This window comes from Papio anubis, chromosome 7 (genome assembly GCF_008728515.1).
Source record: "Papio anubis isolate 15944 chromosome 7, Panubis1.0, whole genome shotgun sequence".
Classification (NCBI taxonomy): Eukaryota; Metazoa; Chordata; class Mammalia; order Primates; family Cercopithecidae; genus Papio; species Papio anubis.
Genome location: NC_044982.1, coordinates 124,566,150 through 124,584,770, shown reverse-complemented (window position 1 = coordinate 124,584,770; position 18,621 = coordinate 124,566,150). Strand labels below are relative to the sequence as shown.

Sequence of the window (18,621 nt, the reverse complement as noted above, 5' to 3'; positions counted from 1 at the left end):
CCTCCAGTAAGAGCTGGAAAGCATTTCAAGCCACCTCTTCACAGACAAGGAACCGAAGACCCTAAGTCACAAAAGGGAAGCCTGAGGGCCATGGCAGGCATTCCTGACACCTGGCCCAGGCCAGCCTGGGCTCTTAGCACTGCACAGGTTCCCTGAGCCTCACACCCATTTGCTCCTGCTCCAGGAATCAGAGTTGCAGCCCATAGACTACAGGGTGGATAAGGTTAACCCCTTCTGGGCAAGATTCCAGGTCCTAGCCTTCCCACCAGCACAGCCTCACAAGAGGCAAGCCAAGGACAGATACCACCTGGCAGAGCCCAACAGCCCAAACCTCAGTCCTCTTCTACTAGAGCAAGGCTCGAAAAGACCACAGGCCATAAATGGTTAAGCCAAGTAGATCACTGCGCCCCAGAAAAGGAAGGTCCCACCTGGGAGTCTGCTCTGGGTGCAGGGAGTCTCTCCCTACCCTGACAGCCTGGAAACTTGAGGAAGTGAAGCCACAGCTGCCGGGCCCTGAGGCAAGTCACTTTCCCTAGGACTTTGTTTCTCCAGCTTACAAACAGGGAGGCCAAAGAGGCTAAGCGAGCTCCAAGGTCCTCCTCCAAGGTCCTCCCCCGCCACCTTTACAGTCACAAGCCAGCTGCCAGCAGGCCAGGCCCACTTCACTTCCTTCCCCCGACTCCACACTCCACGTCTCTCTGGCTCTGCCTTCCCAATGGCAGTCTGTGTCCACGGAAGGGGGAAGCAAAGGCCAGAGAGCAGTCATTTTGATTTTGTTTTATTTTGCATTTCATATATTATCCAGTTTCACATTCTCACAGGATCAGCAATGACAACAGCCGCCTCATCTCCCAAGTCTGAAATGGCCAGACGGTCACAGCTGCGGCTGACGGTAAAGCACTGATATGCTCAAAACAAAAAACATTGCACAGTGTTTCCTTCATTTCATTTTCTTAAACAAATGCCTGACGCAAAGGCGTACTGCTGAAGAATGGAAACCCTTTTCTTCTTCATGCCTCAAACTAAACATTAAACCTATCTGACAGGGCGAACGAGGTCGCTTTAATAATTAATGGTACACACATGAAAAATCCTTTATGATGCATAAATATTTTGTTACACAGGGTACAAAAATACTTCTCACGTTTTGGTTGTTTCGAGGTTTAGAAAGAATGAGGAGCAGTGGCAGGCCGGGTGCGCTGTGGAGAGGTGAACAGAACGGGCAGAGAGGGCTTTCTTACAACTGTTGGCCCATCCGAGAAGACAGGAGCGGAGGAGCCCAGTGTGAAATGAAAAAGCAAACCCCATCTATCTGTTGGGTGGAGGTGGGAGCCGAGCCTGGAAGCATGTGGGGCCACGGGGCTTGGGCCTCCCTGAAGTGGGGTGGGCGTAGGGGTGGGGTGAGGAGAGAGGGGCCAGGCAGGATGAACCACTGGGAGCCAGGACCTGTCGCTATGGTGACAGTGTGAGAACAAACTGTACACTCACATATACACAAGTGGAAGTGTCTTAATTCATGCCAGAAAACATGCAAAATTAAATGCCTCGCTTCCTCAAGGGGGAGCTACAGAAGCAAGTTTGGGCGGGAGGTCAGGCCTGGCCAGGTCCCAGTGAGGTCTCCGAGCTGGATCTGGGTGCCCCAGAGAGAAGGTCCCCAAATCCTCCTAGGAGGCATTGGAGAAAGGCTTGAGGGTGCAGAACAAGATGAGGAAAAGGAGGGAGGGGAACAGGAAGCAGTCCACTGAGTCAGGCTTAGGATTCACAGTCTCTGGAGGGCAGCAGCAGCTCTGCACAGGCCGCCCAGGGGCAGTGGGAACTCAGGGTGCCTGTCCCGGCACCACCACAGATTCCCAGAACCACCTCCCTGGTGACCAGACCTGGAGGGAGGGAGAGAGGCGGCCGTGAGCAGAGGCGTGGGACTAGAGCTAAAGCCAGGCCTGCTCTGGGCTCCGCTAAGCTCTTGAGACCCGGGCAGAGGGAGGAACCACGGCCCTGCAGGGAGCCGGAGTCTAGAACACTTGTCCTGGGCCTCTGGGGCCAACACTTACTGAAGAACTAACAGAACTGACGGTACTTCCATCCTTGCTGGGTGGTGTCAGAGGAAGGGTACCAGCGCACCTGCAAGAGAAGCCAGTGTCAGGAGCCAGCTGTGCATCCCTTCCCTCAACAGGAAGCCCGGTAACCATGGCTGTCGGTATCTCTGTTGGAGTCCTGGTTCTGTCACTGACTGGCTGGCAGACATCGGGCCAGTTACTCACCTTTAAGCATCAGTTTCTCTATCCGGGGAGTGCATTGCCTGATGTGCTTCCTCTGCAGGACACAGGTTCCAGCGAAAGAAGGTCACGCAGGCGTCTCATACCCCAATAAGCCCAATCCAAATGGGCCACTATACTGGCAGGAGCCCTGGCAGCTGAGGGCAGTGGTGTCAGCAACCCACCCTTCCCCTTTACTGACACAGCACGGAATTACTAATTCCACGGAGGAGGAGGAAGAGAATGAGCCTCATACATTTTTGTTTAACTTCTTTGGGTCTCAGTGTCCTCATCTAGCTATAGGACAGAAATGATGAAGACATGGGTGGTTGTGAGGATCAGGTAAGACAGGATGCAAAGATACAGTAAGGCCAGGTGCAGTAGCACACACTTGTAATCCCAACACTTTGGGAAGCTGAGGTGGGAGGATCACATGGGCTCAGGAGTTCAAGACCAGCCTGGGCAACGTAGTGAGACACTGTCACTATTAAAACAAGGCCAGGTGCAGTGGCTCATGCCTGTAATCCCAGCACTTTGGGAGGCCAAGGCAGGCGGACCACCTGAGGTCAGGAGTTCGAGACCAGCCTGACCAATATGGAGAAACCCAGTCTCTACTAAAAATACAAAATCAGGCCAGGCGCAGTGGTTCACGCCTGTAATCCCAGCACTTCGGGAGGCTGAGGTGGGCGGACCATGAGGTCAGGAGATCAAGACCACCCTGGATAACACAGTGAAACCCCGTCTCTACTAAAAATACAAAAAAATTAGCCAGGCGTGGTGGTGGGCGCCTGAAGTCCCAGCTATTTGGAAGGCTGAGGTAGGAGAATGGCGTGAACCCGGGACATGGAGGTTGTAGCAAGCTGAGATTGCACCACTGCACTCCAGCCTGGGCGACAGAGTAAGCCTCCGTCTCGAAAAACAACAACAACAACAAAAAATACAAAATTAGCCGGGCATGGCGGTGCATGCCTGTAATCCCAGCTACTCGGGAGGCTGAGGCAGGACAATCGCTTGAATCTGGGAGGCAGAGGTTGCGGCGAGCCGAGATCACACCATTGCACTCCCGCCTGGGCAATAAGGGCAAAACTCCGTCTCAAAAAAACAAAAAACAAAAAACCCAACGTCCGTGTGGACCCCAAGGGGTAAGGACTCTCTAACATCTGTCCATCTGTCCTGATTCTTCTGAGAAGCCATGGATGAGACCCGCTGAGGCTCCCCTATTTTGACCTTTGCCCCCGCTGTGCCATGCCCTCCATCACAAGCCTCTAAGTCTAGAGGTCTATAATGTCAGGCAGGTGGCAGCTATCTGAGCTCATCCTCACCAGTGCCTGGAAGCTGCCTAAACCCCGGCACTTGCCAGAAGGCCCCACAGAGCAAGTAGCTCCAAAGCTGGGTTCCCAGAGACTGGTCAAGAAAATGACACGTTCCCTCCTCCCCGTGGGCCAGTCATCTGGAAGGCAAGTATGCTGACTGCCAAGACCGCAGGGAAGGCCGCCTGCCCCAGTTATGCACGGTGAAGCATGTCTGTCCCAGCCTGACCCAAGACAGGGAGAAGGAGGTGGGGGTGGGGGGACAGGACAACACAGGACCTTCAGTTGGGGTTGGGGGATGAGCATCCAGGGAGGGGAGCTGGAGTCCCCTCAGGAAGGGAAGGGGCAGCACATGAGCATGTGGTAGGAAAGGAGTAGAAGCTGGGTCTGCAGACAGCTCCCTTAAGGTTGGAGCAGGCAGACCCAGTTACCCACTTGGCTGCTGGGAACTCCTGCTTCCTGGGTAAGCCATGCCAGGCCATCTGGGGGCTGATGGAAGCTTCCTAAGAACCTGTTCCTATCCCCGCCAAATTCTAGGTGCCGTTGTGTACACCGCAGAATTCCAGCCACCACATCCTCCCAGGAGCTCGGCAGGAAGTTAAGACGCCTGGCTGGACACTAGCACTTATTCCACAAGAGAAGGACACACGAGGAAACCAGCAATGCTGCTACCAGAGAAGCCGGCGGCTGGCACCAGCTCAGGGAGCCTCTTAGTGGGCCCTGACCACCGCCCTTCATGTAGCCTCCAGCTGGCACAGCCCTACAGCAAGGAAGTCTCTGATGGGCTGGGTGTCCCACAGGGCCGGACAAGGGGAGAACATGGAGGACAGAGTGGAAAGAGCTCAGGAGGCCTGCAACCCACCTGCTTTCACCACTGGGAAGCAGAGGCCTCTGAATGACTGCTTAAGGCCGCCCTCAGCAAATCTGCTGGATCCTGCCCTACACTCTCGCTACAAGGTGCTCAGACTCCTACTTCCCAAGCAGCGACTTTCCCTCCAGCTTGAGGGACTCCTTGGGGAAAAAGTAGAGGAAAGCTCCCATATTTGGGCCTGGGACAGCTGTGCCACTGAAGCAGACAGAATGCATTTAGAAGGGCTGCTTTTCCACTTCCTTTTCCACAGACCAGTGGCCTGGGTCCTCTAGAAGCCACACAGTCCCTTCCTAGAGCTCTTCTTTCTGCTCCAGCTCCGAACAGGAGACCTGCGGGGGACCATGCCAGCAAGACAGGGCGCCCACAGTGTCCTTTCGGGGCCTCCAGTTGTGCCCAGGGGGAGAGGCGGCTCCTGAGAGTCCACCCCACAGGCTCCGAGAGGGCTGCTTCAAAACAAAGAGCGGAGGATGCAAACTCAGCCCTCTCTCAGATCCTGGGACTGACCAGTTGAGAAGATGCACCAGAAAGCAAGAAACGGGATGAACCTACATAAGAATAAATATAAGGCCAGGCGCGACGGCTCATGCCTGTAATCCCAGCACTCTAGGAGGCAGAGGTGGGCGGATCTCTTGAGCCTTGAGACCAGCATGGCCAATATGAGGAAACCCCGTCTCTGCAAAAAAAATACAAGAATTAGCTGGGCTTAGTAGCACACACCTGTAATCCCAGCAATTCAGGAGGCTGAGGCAGGAGGATCGTGCTTGAGCCCAGGAGGCGGAGGTTGCAAAGAGCGAAGATCATGTCACTGCACTCTAGCCTGGGCAATGGAGTGAGACCCTGTCCCAAAAAAATAACTAAAAAAAGAAAAAGAAAAAAAAGATATAAACAACCAAAACTATGGAAGCCTCACTCATCCAAAATTAAAACAACATTTAACCCAGATTGGTAAGTCTACACTTTGATCTTGTCATAGTTCTAGGAATTTATCATAAAGAAAACAAAACAATGGCTGGGCACGGTGGCTCATGCCTGTAATCCCAGCACTTTGGGAGGCCGAGGCGGGCAGATCACCTGAGATCGGGAGTTCAAGACCAGCCTGATCAACATGGAGAAACTCCGTCCCTACTAAAACTACAAAATTAGCCGGGTGTGGTGGCACTTGCCTGTAATCCCAGCTACTAGGGAGGCTGAGGCAGGAGAATTGCTTGAACCTGGGAGGCAAAGGTTGCGGTGAGTCGAGATAGTGCCATTGCACTCTAACCTGGGCAACAAGACTGAAACTCCGTCTCAAAAAAAAGAAAAGAAAAAGAAAAAGAAAAAAAAGAAAACAAAACAGAAGAGGTGCCCAGAGAAGCACGCACAAGGATATCCATTGTTGTATAGCTATCAGTAAGCAAAAACTGTACAAACCAACTTACCATCTACAGGGAGCTGCACACATTCGTACAATGGTGTACTAGCCAGGCATCCAAAATGCAGAGCCACACTTACTAATATTTTTTTTAAGTCCTAATATTTAAATTGTTTTTTTTTTTTTTTTTTTTTTTTTTTTGAAACAGAGTCTTGCTCTGTCACCTAGGCTGGAGTGCAGTGGCACTATCTTGGCTCACTGCAACCGCTGCCTCCTGGGTTCAAGCGATTCTTCTGCCTCAGCTTCCTGAGTAGCTAGGATTACAGGTGCCCGCCACCACGCCCAGCTAATATTTGTATTTTTGTAGAGACAGGGTTTCACCTTGTTGGCCAGGCTGGTCTTGACCTCCTGACCTCAGGTGATCTGCCCACCTCAGCCTCCCAAAGTACTGGGATTCCAGGTGTGAGCCACTGTGCCTGGCGCTAATATTTAAGTTTTTAAAAGATTAAATATGTATTATAGTTTTTCTAAGATTCATACCTATAGATTTACTTACACACCTGCTCCAAACTACCTACCAAATTGAAGAATTAAAAGTACAGGTTTTCTGGGGATTGGATGATAAGCCAAAGGGAAGAGAACAAAACTGCCTTTTTTTTTCCATAAATGCAGATATGCTAATACAATAATAGCTATTGCTCATGAAGCACTTCCACTGTGACCGATGCTGTTCTAGGTAGATATCATATACTAAGTTCATTTAATCCTCATAAAAACCCTATGAAGTAGATGCTATTATCATCTCCATTATACAGATAAGAAAATAGAGGCAAGGGAGTTTATGTAACCTTAAGGTCACTGGTAAATGGATGAACCAGTTTAAGGGGGAGAAAAAGCCATGGAAGACCCACATAACCTCAGTTTGGAATGGAAAATAAAATCCAGTCTGGGAGGACCCTGGGATGCAATAAGACACTGAGAACCCCTGCTTTTTTAGGCCACCATCTTTCTATGCTGAACCCCACTGGGCCTGCCATCCACAGTTGCTTTTGTGCCTCACCCTCTTAAAGGGGAAGATTCCATCAAGAGGGTTAGAAGGCCAGGCAAGGTGGCCTCCTGCCAAGACAGAGCAGGACCAAACAACCTCCAGGACCCCTCCTGCAGGTCTGGTCTCCGCAGCCACATAGCTGTGGGCTCAGGCTGGGCTACTGGCAAAGGGCATGCAGCTGGGGTAGATAACAGAGGTACTTGTTCTCATCCCCTTGTCTTTTAGCTGCTGCCTTCTCCTGAAGTCACCTCCTTGCCCCCAGGCACAGAAAAACTCAGTCCTATTGGTCCTTTGGGTTCAGAACAATCCACTCAAGATCAACAGTGCCCATACTTCCTTTATTTAGTTATTTATTTTTATTTATTCATTTTTTTGAGATGGAGTCTCACTCTGTCGCCCAGGCTGGAGTACAGTGGCACCATCTCGGCTCACTGCAAGCTCCACCTCCCAGGTTCACGCCATTCTCCTGCCTCAGCCTCCTGAGTAGCTGGGACTATAGGCGCCCGCCACCACACCCGGCTAATTTTTTGTATTTTTAGTAGAGACGGGGTTTCACCGTGTTAGCCAGGATGGTCTCAATCTCCTGACCTCGTGATCCGCCCTCCTCGGCCTCCCTAAGTGCTGGGATTACAGGCACGAGCCACCGCGCCCAGCCCATATTTCCTTTATTTAGACACTATTATCCCCCATCTCTGGGGCAGCACTGTCAGGGGGCAAGCAGTGGGGCTGTTGGAAGGAAAATAATAAAATGTTCTTAGTCGGCAAACAGTAAAACCACCCGTTTTACTACTGAGGAAATGGCTGCCCAGAGAGTCTGAGTAGCAAGGACAGAACTAATGACTCCCTGGTCTAATCTCTTTCCATTAGCCCGCCTCCCCAAAAATGCCACTGTCCTTTGGGGTGGGTGGCCTGTATCCCAGTCCCTGTCCAAGGAAGGTCAGAAGGCAGGAACTCAGGCACAAAGAGGCCTCCAGCCTCCAAGAGGACCCAAGGGGACCCAGACAATAATGATATTATATAACAATGACGACCATCTGCACTTGCACAGCACTCCCTCCATGCCATCATGTGACTCCACGCCATCATGTGAATAACACACCTATCAAGTAGGCATTATCATCACCATTTTACAGAAACAGAGACGGTGGGTAACGTGCCCTACGTCCCACAGCTGTTGAGAACCAGGATTTAGGCCAGAGTTGGACAGCTGCAGAGTGTGGACGGGGTGGGAGAAAACTGGGAGGGAAGCCAACAGGAGGAAGGAAGCCCTATGGTGTGGAGCTCAGGGCGAGAGAGCAGTGCCACCCCCAGTTGGCTGGGAAGAGGTGCCCTCTCTGATTCATTTGACAAACTCATTGTCCCTGGCTCCCAACCTCTGTCACAGCCTAGCAACTCAGAGGATGGGGCAGAACCTCTCCACCTGATCTGGTCTATCCCTCTCATTTTACAGATGGGGACACAGAGGCCCAGAGGTGAGGATCATGTAGCTAACTGGTGCCAAAGCTGGGATCAGAGATGAGGAGCCCAGTGAGGTGGGAGCCTGTGATTCCTTTCAGTGACTCCCAGGGCCTTATAGTTAAACATCCTCTTGACCTGAAGCATCAAGTCACTGCCCAGGTCAGGGTAGACAGGATGGGCTTCCCTGCTGCCCGCTCTCTTCCAGCCACAGAACCCAGTTTGCAGTAAATACCCAACAATTCCCTCCAGGGGAAGGTCTTTACCACCTTCCTTATTCTCTGATCAATTTTTGAGCTATTTGTGGTGCTCAGCTGGGGAAGAGTGCCAAGGTTAACCACAATTCTCCCCTCAGTACAACTGAATGTTGTGGAGCCAGGGAGCACTCCCCTGCTGAGGAAAACAGTTTGCTAGGGTAGCGGCCCCTTTCTGCTTTGGAACTGGACAAACCCAGGTGTCACTAAGCCCCTGGAAGAGCCTGAAAATGGACGTGCACACAGCTCTCGGGCAGAGCACCCGACTCTTCCCGCCTCAGCTCTGGCTCCTGTGAACCCTCCTTTCTGGCTTCTCCTGCTTTCCTTCCTCATCCCCTCCTGCTCCCCAGCCAGGTCCCAGCAACCTGGATTCTCTCCTTCGCAGCAGCACAGCACACCCTGGCCAGGCAGCTCTTCCTGGGGATCAGCGCTCATCAGCTGGCTGGTCAGAGGTTGAGATGGGCTCAAAAGTGCCCCCCAGCCCCTTCCTGTGGCTGCCTGGCCACATCCTGTCATTGCCACTGTGAGGCACCCCCCTGCTCCCCAACACACACAGTGGGAAGAGACCTCCCCTGCAGTGTGCTCCAGTGACCTGCACTTGTGGCCGAATCAGACAAGAGGAAGTGCCTGCATGGCCAGGGGAGAGCCTGACCGCCTGCCTGCCCATTGGGCACCCAGCCCAGCACCCCACACAGAGCCTTCCTAGCCCTGCTCTAATAGCCCCGACTCTCCCCAGAAGCATTCACTCCCTGTTTCCTGCCCAGCACAGGTTCACAGTGAACAGTGGCCAGACTTCATGGAAGCGAGAGCCAACACTCAGTGAGCTCTCAGGGTGCTCCAGGTTACATCCTAGCACTCACTAGTCACTTCGTCTTGACATCTAACTTTCATAACAACCCTAAGGCAGATTATCCAAGCATTCCCATTTTTCACATGACTAAAAACAAAAAACAAAAAAGATTTGAGGCACAGCAATCTGTAAGAGCTTGATGAAAGAGACAGGAAAGGGCAGAGGCAGATGGTCTGGCTCCAGAGATCATACCCAGGTTAGGACTGGAGTCACAGTCCCATCACCATGGGAGGACACAGTCGGTGGCTGGGCAGGAGTGCTCAGGGCTGGGGAACCGCAGCTGCGCTGCCTGGCATCCTCCACGGGAACTCGTGGGTTATCTTGTCCCTCCCCATCAGATCCTAAACCCAAGGGCAGGGACAAATAGGTCTGGGCTTTCAAACCATCAAGGAAGACAAGAGTTCTGCTGCAGCTCTGGGACAGCATCGGCCAAGTGGCCAGGCACATGCAAAGTTTGGCCAGCTAAGAGCCCTCGTTCTTCGCCCTCCCCAACCTGAAGGGGCTTACCTGAGCGTGGAGGGCGGCAGCAGCGGCAGTGGCAGCTGGATAGGTGAACGCAGCGTGGGAGATGGCTGGGGCCAGCTCTGTGGTGTACAAAGGGTAGGGGGCCCAGGCCTCTGGGGATGCAGGGATCAGAGCAGCCCCCATCAGGTCATCTACAACAGGAGACAACGGCCTCCACCATCAGAACACTCGCCTCCCCTTCCAAACAGAGAAGGCGACCCAGCACTATGGTTGAGCCATATGCCCCACACTGAGGCCAGACTACCCCCAACCACCAAGGACTCCGAGACCAGGCAAGGAAGCCACATTAAATTGGCCTGTCATGGTGTGCATCCTCCTGTTTTCAGGCAGGCCTCAGCCCGTCTTAAATGAAAAATCAAAGGTTTCAGGGAAGCTGGAAGCCCTGGCAGCTCAGAAGCTCTAGGAAGGCTGCAGGGGAGGGAGGAAAACCAGGTGTTTCAAAAATGGTTGGCCATGGACACAAAAAGCCTCCTGGAAAAGGGGCTTCCCTCTGCAAGAGTCTGTAAGTCTGCCCCGAATACAACTCCATGAGGGCCTGTCAGCTCAGAGTGCCACTCACAGGGGTCTCGTGCGACGAAGTGTGCTCCTAGGGCGGGGTGCACGTTGCTGGGATTTGGGGTTGCCATTAGCTTGCTCTTGGCCATCTTGGTGTTGGCTTTGGCAAACTCTAGCCTCAGGGTCTGTGGATTCTCGGGATCAAAACGAATACCCTACATGGGTAGAGAAAAGAAGAGAAAGGCTTACTCTGGAAGACCCAGGGTGTTAATGGCAGAGAGTAGAGAAGAGTCCCGTAAACAAGCTCGCCTGGAAGACTTGCCCACACAGTGGCTGAGGCAGAGGAAAGGCAGCTCAGGCCTTAAGTAATGGCCTTTGGCACAGTTTCACCAAGGACTCTGCCCAGGGATGGCTGGGAAATAAGATACATCTGCACACCCACTGCCTAAGAGGGCTGTGGGTCAGAGAAGACCCATTCTCCACCTACTCACGTTCAGCGCATTCTTGGCCGCTTCTGCTCCTGCCCGGCTGTCAAAGATCACAAAACCAACAGGCTAGTAGGAAAAAAAGAGAACACCCTTATATCTCTCCCAGCATTCCACCTCTCCCTCCAAAATAACAACAAAAAAGAGTATCACCTATGTGGAAACAGTATTTGCCCTGCTGATGAGAATACAAAAGGAAAAAAAGCCCCCCAAAACTCCAGCCCACGTCCTCCCTATGTTCAGCGGAACAGCAGCTTAACGTCCACCAAAAGTCAAGTCTCCCTCCCCAGGAATACCCTGTGGGAAATGATGCCAACGGAGCTCAATTCCACCGAATTAAACATTGCCCTTTTAGTAAAAGTATTGTTTTTAATGCATGCAGATAACTAAAAGTCAGTCCCAGTGTTTTCCCCAGCAAGAAAGGAGACACCAATGTATCAAGGGCACGGGAAGACTCCGGTTCTATCAAGGAGCAATAGGTTGAAAACTGCTTCAACTTCATTTTCCCAAGAATCAGTCTAGACCCCAAACCACCCCCGAAGGCTAGCAGGCCTGGGCCTCCTTGTATCAAAGGCTAGAGCTCAATCACGCCATTGCACTCCAGCCTGGGCAACAACAGCAAAACTCCGTCTCAAAACAAAAAAAAAAACCAGAGCTCAGCTAACTGCTCTACTATCCTCAGCCAGCCGGGTTCCCAGATTCCTAAGAAACAGACGGGGAGGACCAGGAGCTGGCTGGGCTCAGATGGCCAGTAAAGGGACAGTGGGACCTACAGAGGCTGCTCTGTGAGAAACGGGACAACAGGGAGCAAGTCTCTACCGCCAGATGCCTCTAGATTAGGGAAAGGTTAACAGGCCCCTGTTCGAAGCTCAGCAATCAGTCCGGGCTGGAAGGAAGAAAACCCTAGGAGAGAAATTACCTGTCTCGCGGTGAGCTTGATCAGGGACCCTTCATACCCCTGCGGAGAGAGGCGGCTGTTACCGCGGAAAGTCAGAAGCATGTGTTGTGCTAACCCAGCGCTGCCACCTCATCAGCCCCCGCTTTCCCCAGGGCTCCCCTGAATCATTCTCACACCCTTCTCCCTGTCAACATCAACCCACCCTGACCTCCACCACTGCCAAGCGTCCACCGCCCTGCATTCTGAATCACACAGTCTGGCACATGGGGTGGGCATAAGGCGGCAGCACTCATCACTTCAGGCAGAAATTCCCATTTGCTCCACTAACTAGTAACCCGAGAGCACAGACCTTACCTTTTAAGTTTTCTCATCTGCAAACTGAAAAGGCTACATTGAATCTCAAAGATTCTTCATATAACCACATATATTTAAAGATTCTTACTGTTAGCTGGGCACCATGGCTCACACCTGTAATCCCAGCACTTTGGGAGGCCGAGGCGGGCAGATCACAAGGTCAAGAGATCCAGACCATCATGGCCAACATGGTGAAACCTCATCTCTACTAAATATACAAAAACTAGCTAGGCATGGTGGAGGGTGCCTGTAGTCCCAGCTACTTGGGAGGCAGAGGCAGGAGAATCGCTTGAACCCGGGAGGCGGAGGTTGCAGTGAGCCAAGATCACGCCACTGCACTCCAGCTTGGGCGACGGAGCGAGACTCTGTCTCAAAACAAAACAAAACAAAAAAAGGCCAAGCGCAGTGGCTCACGCCTGTAATCCCAGCAATTTGGGAGACTAAGGCAGGTGGATCACGAGGTCAGGAGCTCAAGACCAGCCTGACCAACATGGTGAAACCCCATCTTTACTAAAAACACAAATATTAGCCGGGCATAATGGTGCATGCCTGTAATCCCAGCTCGGGAGGCTGAGGCAGGAGAACTGCTTGAACCCAGGAGGCAGAGGTTGCAGTGAGCTGAGATCACGCCACTGCACCCTAGCCTGGGCAACACAGCAAGACTCTGTCTCAAGGGGAAAAAAAAAATTTTTTTTACTGTCTCCATTTAACTGGCGAGCAAACAGGCTCAGAAGGCAGCATGTGAATTCGCAGAACCAGGACAGAGGGCTGGACCTGCCCCCACAGCTTCTGCCACACCTTCCCACATCACCCTGCTGCCTAGCCCGACCCTGTTGCTTCTCCAGGGTCCCAGGCTCCACCTGGGGGTGGCCAGGTCCTGACTCACCTTGAACGGCCGGAAGAGCAAGTAGAGTTCTCTGGGTTTAATGTCCACAGGGAGGCCGCTGACAAACAGTGTCCGGACCTGGGGACAGAGACCAGTGATCAGGGCCAGGCTGCCCAAGACGGACAGGGATGACAACAGCTCTTCCTTCAGGCCGGCCACTGGAATTCTTCTAGAGTTTAGAGGAATTCAGCCTTTCCTGGGCCTCTCTGGACACCCAAGGCAAATTAACATTATTTCACAGCACTGAATTTCCCAAAGCCCTTTTCTTTCTCTGGGTACATCCCAGAGGTATCATGCAGAGTCTGCCAGATGCCTCTGCACACAGACTGAGTCCGCTGGTGAACAGAGGCAAAAAGAAAGCCCTGTTTGATAAAGGTACAAATCCAGCCCAGCATGCCCTTTTTTCTTTTTTGAGACGGAATCTTACTCTGTCGCCCAGGCTAAACGGCAGTGGCACGATCTCAGCTCACTACAACCTCCACCTCCTGGGTTCAAGAGATTCTCCTGCCTCAGCCTCCTGAGTAGCTGGGATTACAGGGGTACACCACCACACCATGCTAATCAGTATGCCTTTTCAAACCAAAGCCTCCTCTAAGAATCTGAAGACCCAGCACTTTGGGAGGCCGAGACGGGCGGATCACGAGGTCAGGAGATCGAGACCATCCTGGCTAACACGGTGAAACCCCGTCTCTACTAAAAAATGCAAAAAATTAGCCGGGCGTGGTGGCGGGCGCCTGTAGTCCCAGCTACTCGCGAGGCTGAGGCAGGAGAATGGCGTGAACCCGGGAGGCGGAGCTTGCAGTGAACCGAGATCGCGCCATTGCACTCCAGCCTGGGCAACAGAGCGAGACTCCGTCTCAAAAAAAAAAAAAAAAAAAAAAAACAAAAAACTGAAGAAAGCTGCAGTGCCTGACCCCCAAAAAATGTACATGTAAAAATGTATCTTTTTTTTAATCCATTGCACCACTGGCCCTTCAGACAAAAAAGTATCTATTTTCTAGATGATACCCATGGCCTTCTGGTAGAGAGGCTCTAGTCTAGTTGAGGGGAGGAGCGAAGATGTAAAGGAAACAGAGTCCCATGCCCACTATGCCCCGCAGTGATTTCGGCAGAGGTCCTGGCACTTTCTCATCCATCTCTTGCTCCTACACAAGATGTGGGGCCTTCAATGTCAAGAAACACCTTATACTCCTGTCTCTCTCCCTGCTCTTAGCATGGTGATGGTACTAAATGTTGACTGAACAGGGTAATGGGTAAAGAGTCAAAACCATTACGCTGAGTTTTGAAGAACACGCCAAGATCTTGCCGGCTTCAGGTGAGGCATTTGATGCTGTGAGGTTTTTTGTTTTTTTTTTTTTTTGAGATGGCGTTTCACTCTGTCACCCGGACTGGAGTGCAGTTGCGCCATCTCGGCTCACTGCAACCTCTGCCTCCTGGGTTCAAGCAATTCTCCTGCCTCAGCCTCCCATGTAGCTGGGATTACACGCATGCACCACCATGCCCAGCTAATTCTTTGTATTTTTAGTAGAGACAGGGTTTCACCATGTTGGCCACGCTGGTCTCGAACTCCTGACCTCAAGTGATCCACCCACCTCGACCTCCCAAAGTGCTGAGATGACAGGAGTGAGCCACCACACCCAGCAGATGCTGTGAGTTTTGAGCACTGCCCCCAACATAGTTACAAGCCAGGTCTAAACACCAGGTGTCCATCCTGTGGCTGTAGCCACTGCTGCTATTTAAATGCTGCTGGCACTGGATGCTAAACTAGCAAGCCCTGATCAGCCAAAAATTGTGATGGGGGAGGGGAGATTTTCCATAGCTTAGATCCATTAAAAACATTTTTTGAAACTGTGGCTTCCTGAATAATGAAAAATGTGAACAAGCAGAGCATCCCTACACACTTGACTTCTGCTCTGGGCCAAGAGCAGAAGTCAAGCGTCTTCTGAACTGGCCACTGCAGATTTTAGAAGTTCACATGTCTCACCCCATCATGCAGCCATTCTTGAAAGCATTTAGTTGCCCTACAGTGGGTCACATCTCCTTCTTGAGAGGTACCAAAGAACTTGCTCCGCGCTCTAGTGATGGCCCGCTGACTCCAGACAGCAGCCTTTCTGAGACGATGGCTTTTATCAGTGGCTTGTATCAGGGAGCTGGAGCAGTGTTAGGCCAAACTGCACCCAATGCACCCAGAGAACTCAACAGAGCCAAGAATGTCAAAGGAAACCAGCCAGGATAGCTGCCGGTTACTGGTGTCACCACTCCCACCCACACAAGAATGACTCTCAGCCATGGTGAAGAGAAACTTCTTCCCTCATGTGAGCTTTTGCCAAGCCCATCCAGCAGAATCTCAGGCCGCTTGGGATGCATCTTATCCCCTGGGACACGTCTTTCCCTCAGCAGAGGCACCACTATACCAGCCTCTGTGCCTGGGCTTGGGGTGATGGCACCTCACACCTCACAGCCCTGGCAGCTCATGTCCCACGGAGACACCACTATTATCCTGCCTTGTTGTTGGCAGTATTTGGAGGTCCGGACAGCCGAGGCTCCAGGATGCGCCAAACCGAGCTCCCACTCCGAGCCCAGCAGGCCTCTCTGCCTTTGATGTAAGGGCCTCGAGTTGTGCGTGTGAATTCTCAAGCGGAAATGACTTGCCCAAGGTCACATGGCTTATTCTTTAAAGGCAGCAGACCTGGAACTCAAAACCCAGGCCTCGGCCAGGTGCAGTGGCTCATGCCTGTAATCCTAGCACTTTGGGAGCCTGGGGCGGGCGGATCACTTGAGGTCAAGAGTTTGAGACCAGCCTGGCTGACATGGTAAAACCCCATCTCTACTAAAAATGCAAAAAATTAGCCACGTGTGGTGGCCCATCCCTGCAGTCCCAGCTACTTGGGAGGCTGAGGCAAGAGAATCACTAGAACCCAGGAGGCAGAGTTTGCAGTGAGCCAAGATCGCGCCACTGTACTCCAGCCTGGGAAACAGAGTGAGATTCCATCTCAAAAAAAAAAAAAAAAAAAAAAAAGGCCAGGCATGGTGGCTTACACCTGTAATCCCAGCACTTTGGGAGGCCGAGGTGGGCGGATCACCAGAGGTTGGGAGTTCAAGACCAGTCTGACCAACTTGGAGAAACCCGTGTCTACTAAAAAATACAAAAATAGCCGGATGTGGTGGCACATGCCTATAATCCCAGCTACAAGGGAGGCTGAGGTAGGAGAATTCCTTGAACCCAGGAGGCGAAGGTTACAGTGAGCCGAGATCGCACGACTGCTCTCCAGCCTGGGCAACAAGAGCAAAACTCCATCTCAAAAAAAAAAAAACCAAAAAAAAAAAACAAAACCCAAGTCTTCCTACTACACGCCCAGCCTGGCAGAGGTGATGGGTGCGGGGAAAGGATGACAGGACCTGAGCACCAAGCCCTCTGGATGGCTCAGGGTCGGCCCGCAACACCTCACCCCCAGAGGATGGGCCAAGAGTGCAGCCGCCAGTGCCCTGATGGAGGGACCTAGATCAGCACCACTCCCTTCTCTCCTCCCCTTCCTCCCCAGGAAAGCAGGACATGATTTGGGTCAAAGACCCAGACCAGAGCAGACCCACAGAAACCTCTGCTTCAGCTCTCCCCAGGGGTCACACATTTCACCCGGGCTAATTTTAAACCCTCCCTCAAATGCCTCCCTTCTGGCCAGACCTCCCCAGAGGCCTCTTAAATAGCAAGTTCTCAGCACAGAGTTTCCTGCTTGAGGTGGGGTGGGGTGAGTGTAGGGGCTGTTTCCCGGCTCAAGACTCGTTTCCAGGATTCCCTCTGGGCCCGATGACCCTTTTCCTCAGGGTTCCATCTTTCAGGTTCTATAGAGTCCAAAAGGCTACCCCACAGCTCCCATCCTGTCCCTGGTCACCTCTCAGGTGATCAAGGCAGTCACGGATGAGCTGGTGGGCCCCTGTCTGCCTGAGCACAGATGCTCTGTGAGGAGCAAGCTGGGTCACAGCAAGTGTGACCCCCAAACACCTGCCTTGGTTCCTACTCGATTCCAGCCACCCCAGCAGATGACATCTCAAAGCCCACCCCCTTGTACAGACAGGGAAACTGAGACCCAGAAAGACTCAGTAATTTGTCAATGGCACACAGCTAAGTTCACGGAGGAGCAGGGCTCCTGAGACTAGGCACCCTGACTCTGCTGTTTGTGAGGGCACGGGGAGCGGCACAGGGCAGCCTCATCAGCCTCATGGGTGGGTAAGTGCTGCCATCCGTCCACTCAGTATGACACTTGTTTAGGATGACAGCCACACCAGAGTGAGGAGGGCAGAAAAAGGGGAAACTGGCAAACCAGGAGCAGGGAAAGCGTGGGCTCTGCAGGCTGACCAGCCACACGTGGGGAGGACAAGAGGTTCCAAAGCCGCCCAACAACTGCTTCCATCAAGCCTGCCCAGCCCGTCCACCCCAGGGCCCTGACAAGCGTCCACAAAGCTGCCTGCACTGCCCCCTCGGCTCACCCCTTCCTCACTCCTTAACTAAAGGTATCCAGCCTTCAGGTCTTTCTGGCGTCCTCAGCTCCCCTTTCCTTCCTCTGAAGTCCCACAGTGGCCATTAGGACCCCTCGCCTTATAGTTCCCAGCAGTCTGAGGTATCCCTCGCCTTGACTACAGAAAGCTAGGGCAGGAACCAAGCCTCAAAACATTTCCATTTCCCAATGTCCCTAGAGTCAGGTCTAAGCACTGGAGACCTCCCCCATCTCTACACACCTCAGTTCCTGCAGAGAAGAAACTCACAGCCAGAGACCCAATGTGATCCAGCATAGCAGAACGATACCATAAATGGCAGAGAGGGCCTGGCACGGTGGCTCACGCCTATAATCCCAGCACTTTGGGAGGCCGAGGAGGGCAGATCACTTGCGGTCAGGAGCTTGAGACCAGCCTGGCCAACATGATGAAACCCCATCTCTACTAAAAATATGAAGTTAGCTGGGTGTGGTGGCGCACACCTGTAGTCCCAGCTACTTGGGAGGCTGAGGCACGAGAATCCCTTGAACCCAGGAGGTGGAGGTTGCAGTGAGCCAAGATCATGCCATTGTACTCCAGCCTGGGCAGCAGAGCGAGACCCTGTCTCAAAAAAAAAAAAAAAAAATGGCAAAGAGAACAGACCTCAGTTACACTGCAGTTTGCTTCCTAGCTTCATGCTTGGCCTGAGGAAGCCACTTCATCTTTCCGAATCTCAGTTTCTTATTTTTATTTATTTATTTATTTATTTATTTTTTGAGATGGAGTCTCACTCTGTTGCCCAGGCTGGAGTGCAGTGGCACAAACTCTGCTCACTGCAACCTCCGCCCTCTGGGTTCAAGTGATTCTCCTGCCTCAGCCTCCCAAGTAACTGGGATTACAGGTGCCTATCACCATGCCTAGCTTTTTTTTTTTTTTTTTTTTTCAGTAGAGACAGGGTTTCACCATGTTGGCCAGGCTGGTCTCCTCACCTCAAGGAGTTCCTTAAGGTCAGGCTGGTCTCACCTCACCTCAAGGAGTTCCTTGAGGTCAGGAACTCCTGACCTTGGCCTCCCAAAGTACTGGGATGATTTATAGGTGTGAGAAACCATGTCTGGCC

General features: G+C 52.4%; 1 protein-coding gene across 1 annotated transcript in view; it reads right to left on the bottom strand.

The window, feature by feature from the left end:
* Positions 1-762: 762 nt before the first annotated feature.
* Positions 763-18,621, bottom strand: part of RBPMS2 (RNA binding protein, mRNA processing factor 2) — a 38,836-nt gene continuing 20,977 nt past the window's right edge. The window contains exons 2-8 of the mRNA XM_031668558.1: positions 13,035-13,112; positions 11,816-11,854; positions 10,903-10,965; positions 10,476-10,626; positions 9,899-10,047; positions 2,049-2,118; positions 763-1,877 (exon numbers count right to left, since the gene is read on the bottom strand). Of these exons, the coding sequence (XP_031524418.1) occupies positions 2,056-2,118; positions 9,899-10,047; positions 10,476-10,626; positions 10,903-10,965; positions 11,816-11,854; positions 13,035-13,112 (543 nt within the window). The 3' untranslated portion in view covers positions 763-1,877; positions 2,049-2,055. The remainder of the gene's footprint in view (positions 1,878-2,048; positions 2,119-9,898; positions 10,048-10,475; positions 10,627-10,902; positions 10,966-11,815; positions 11,855-13,034; positions 13,113-18,621) is intronic.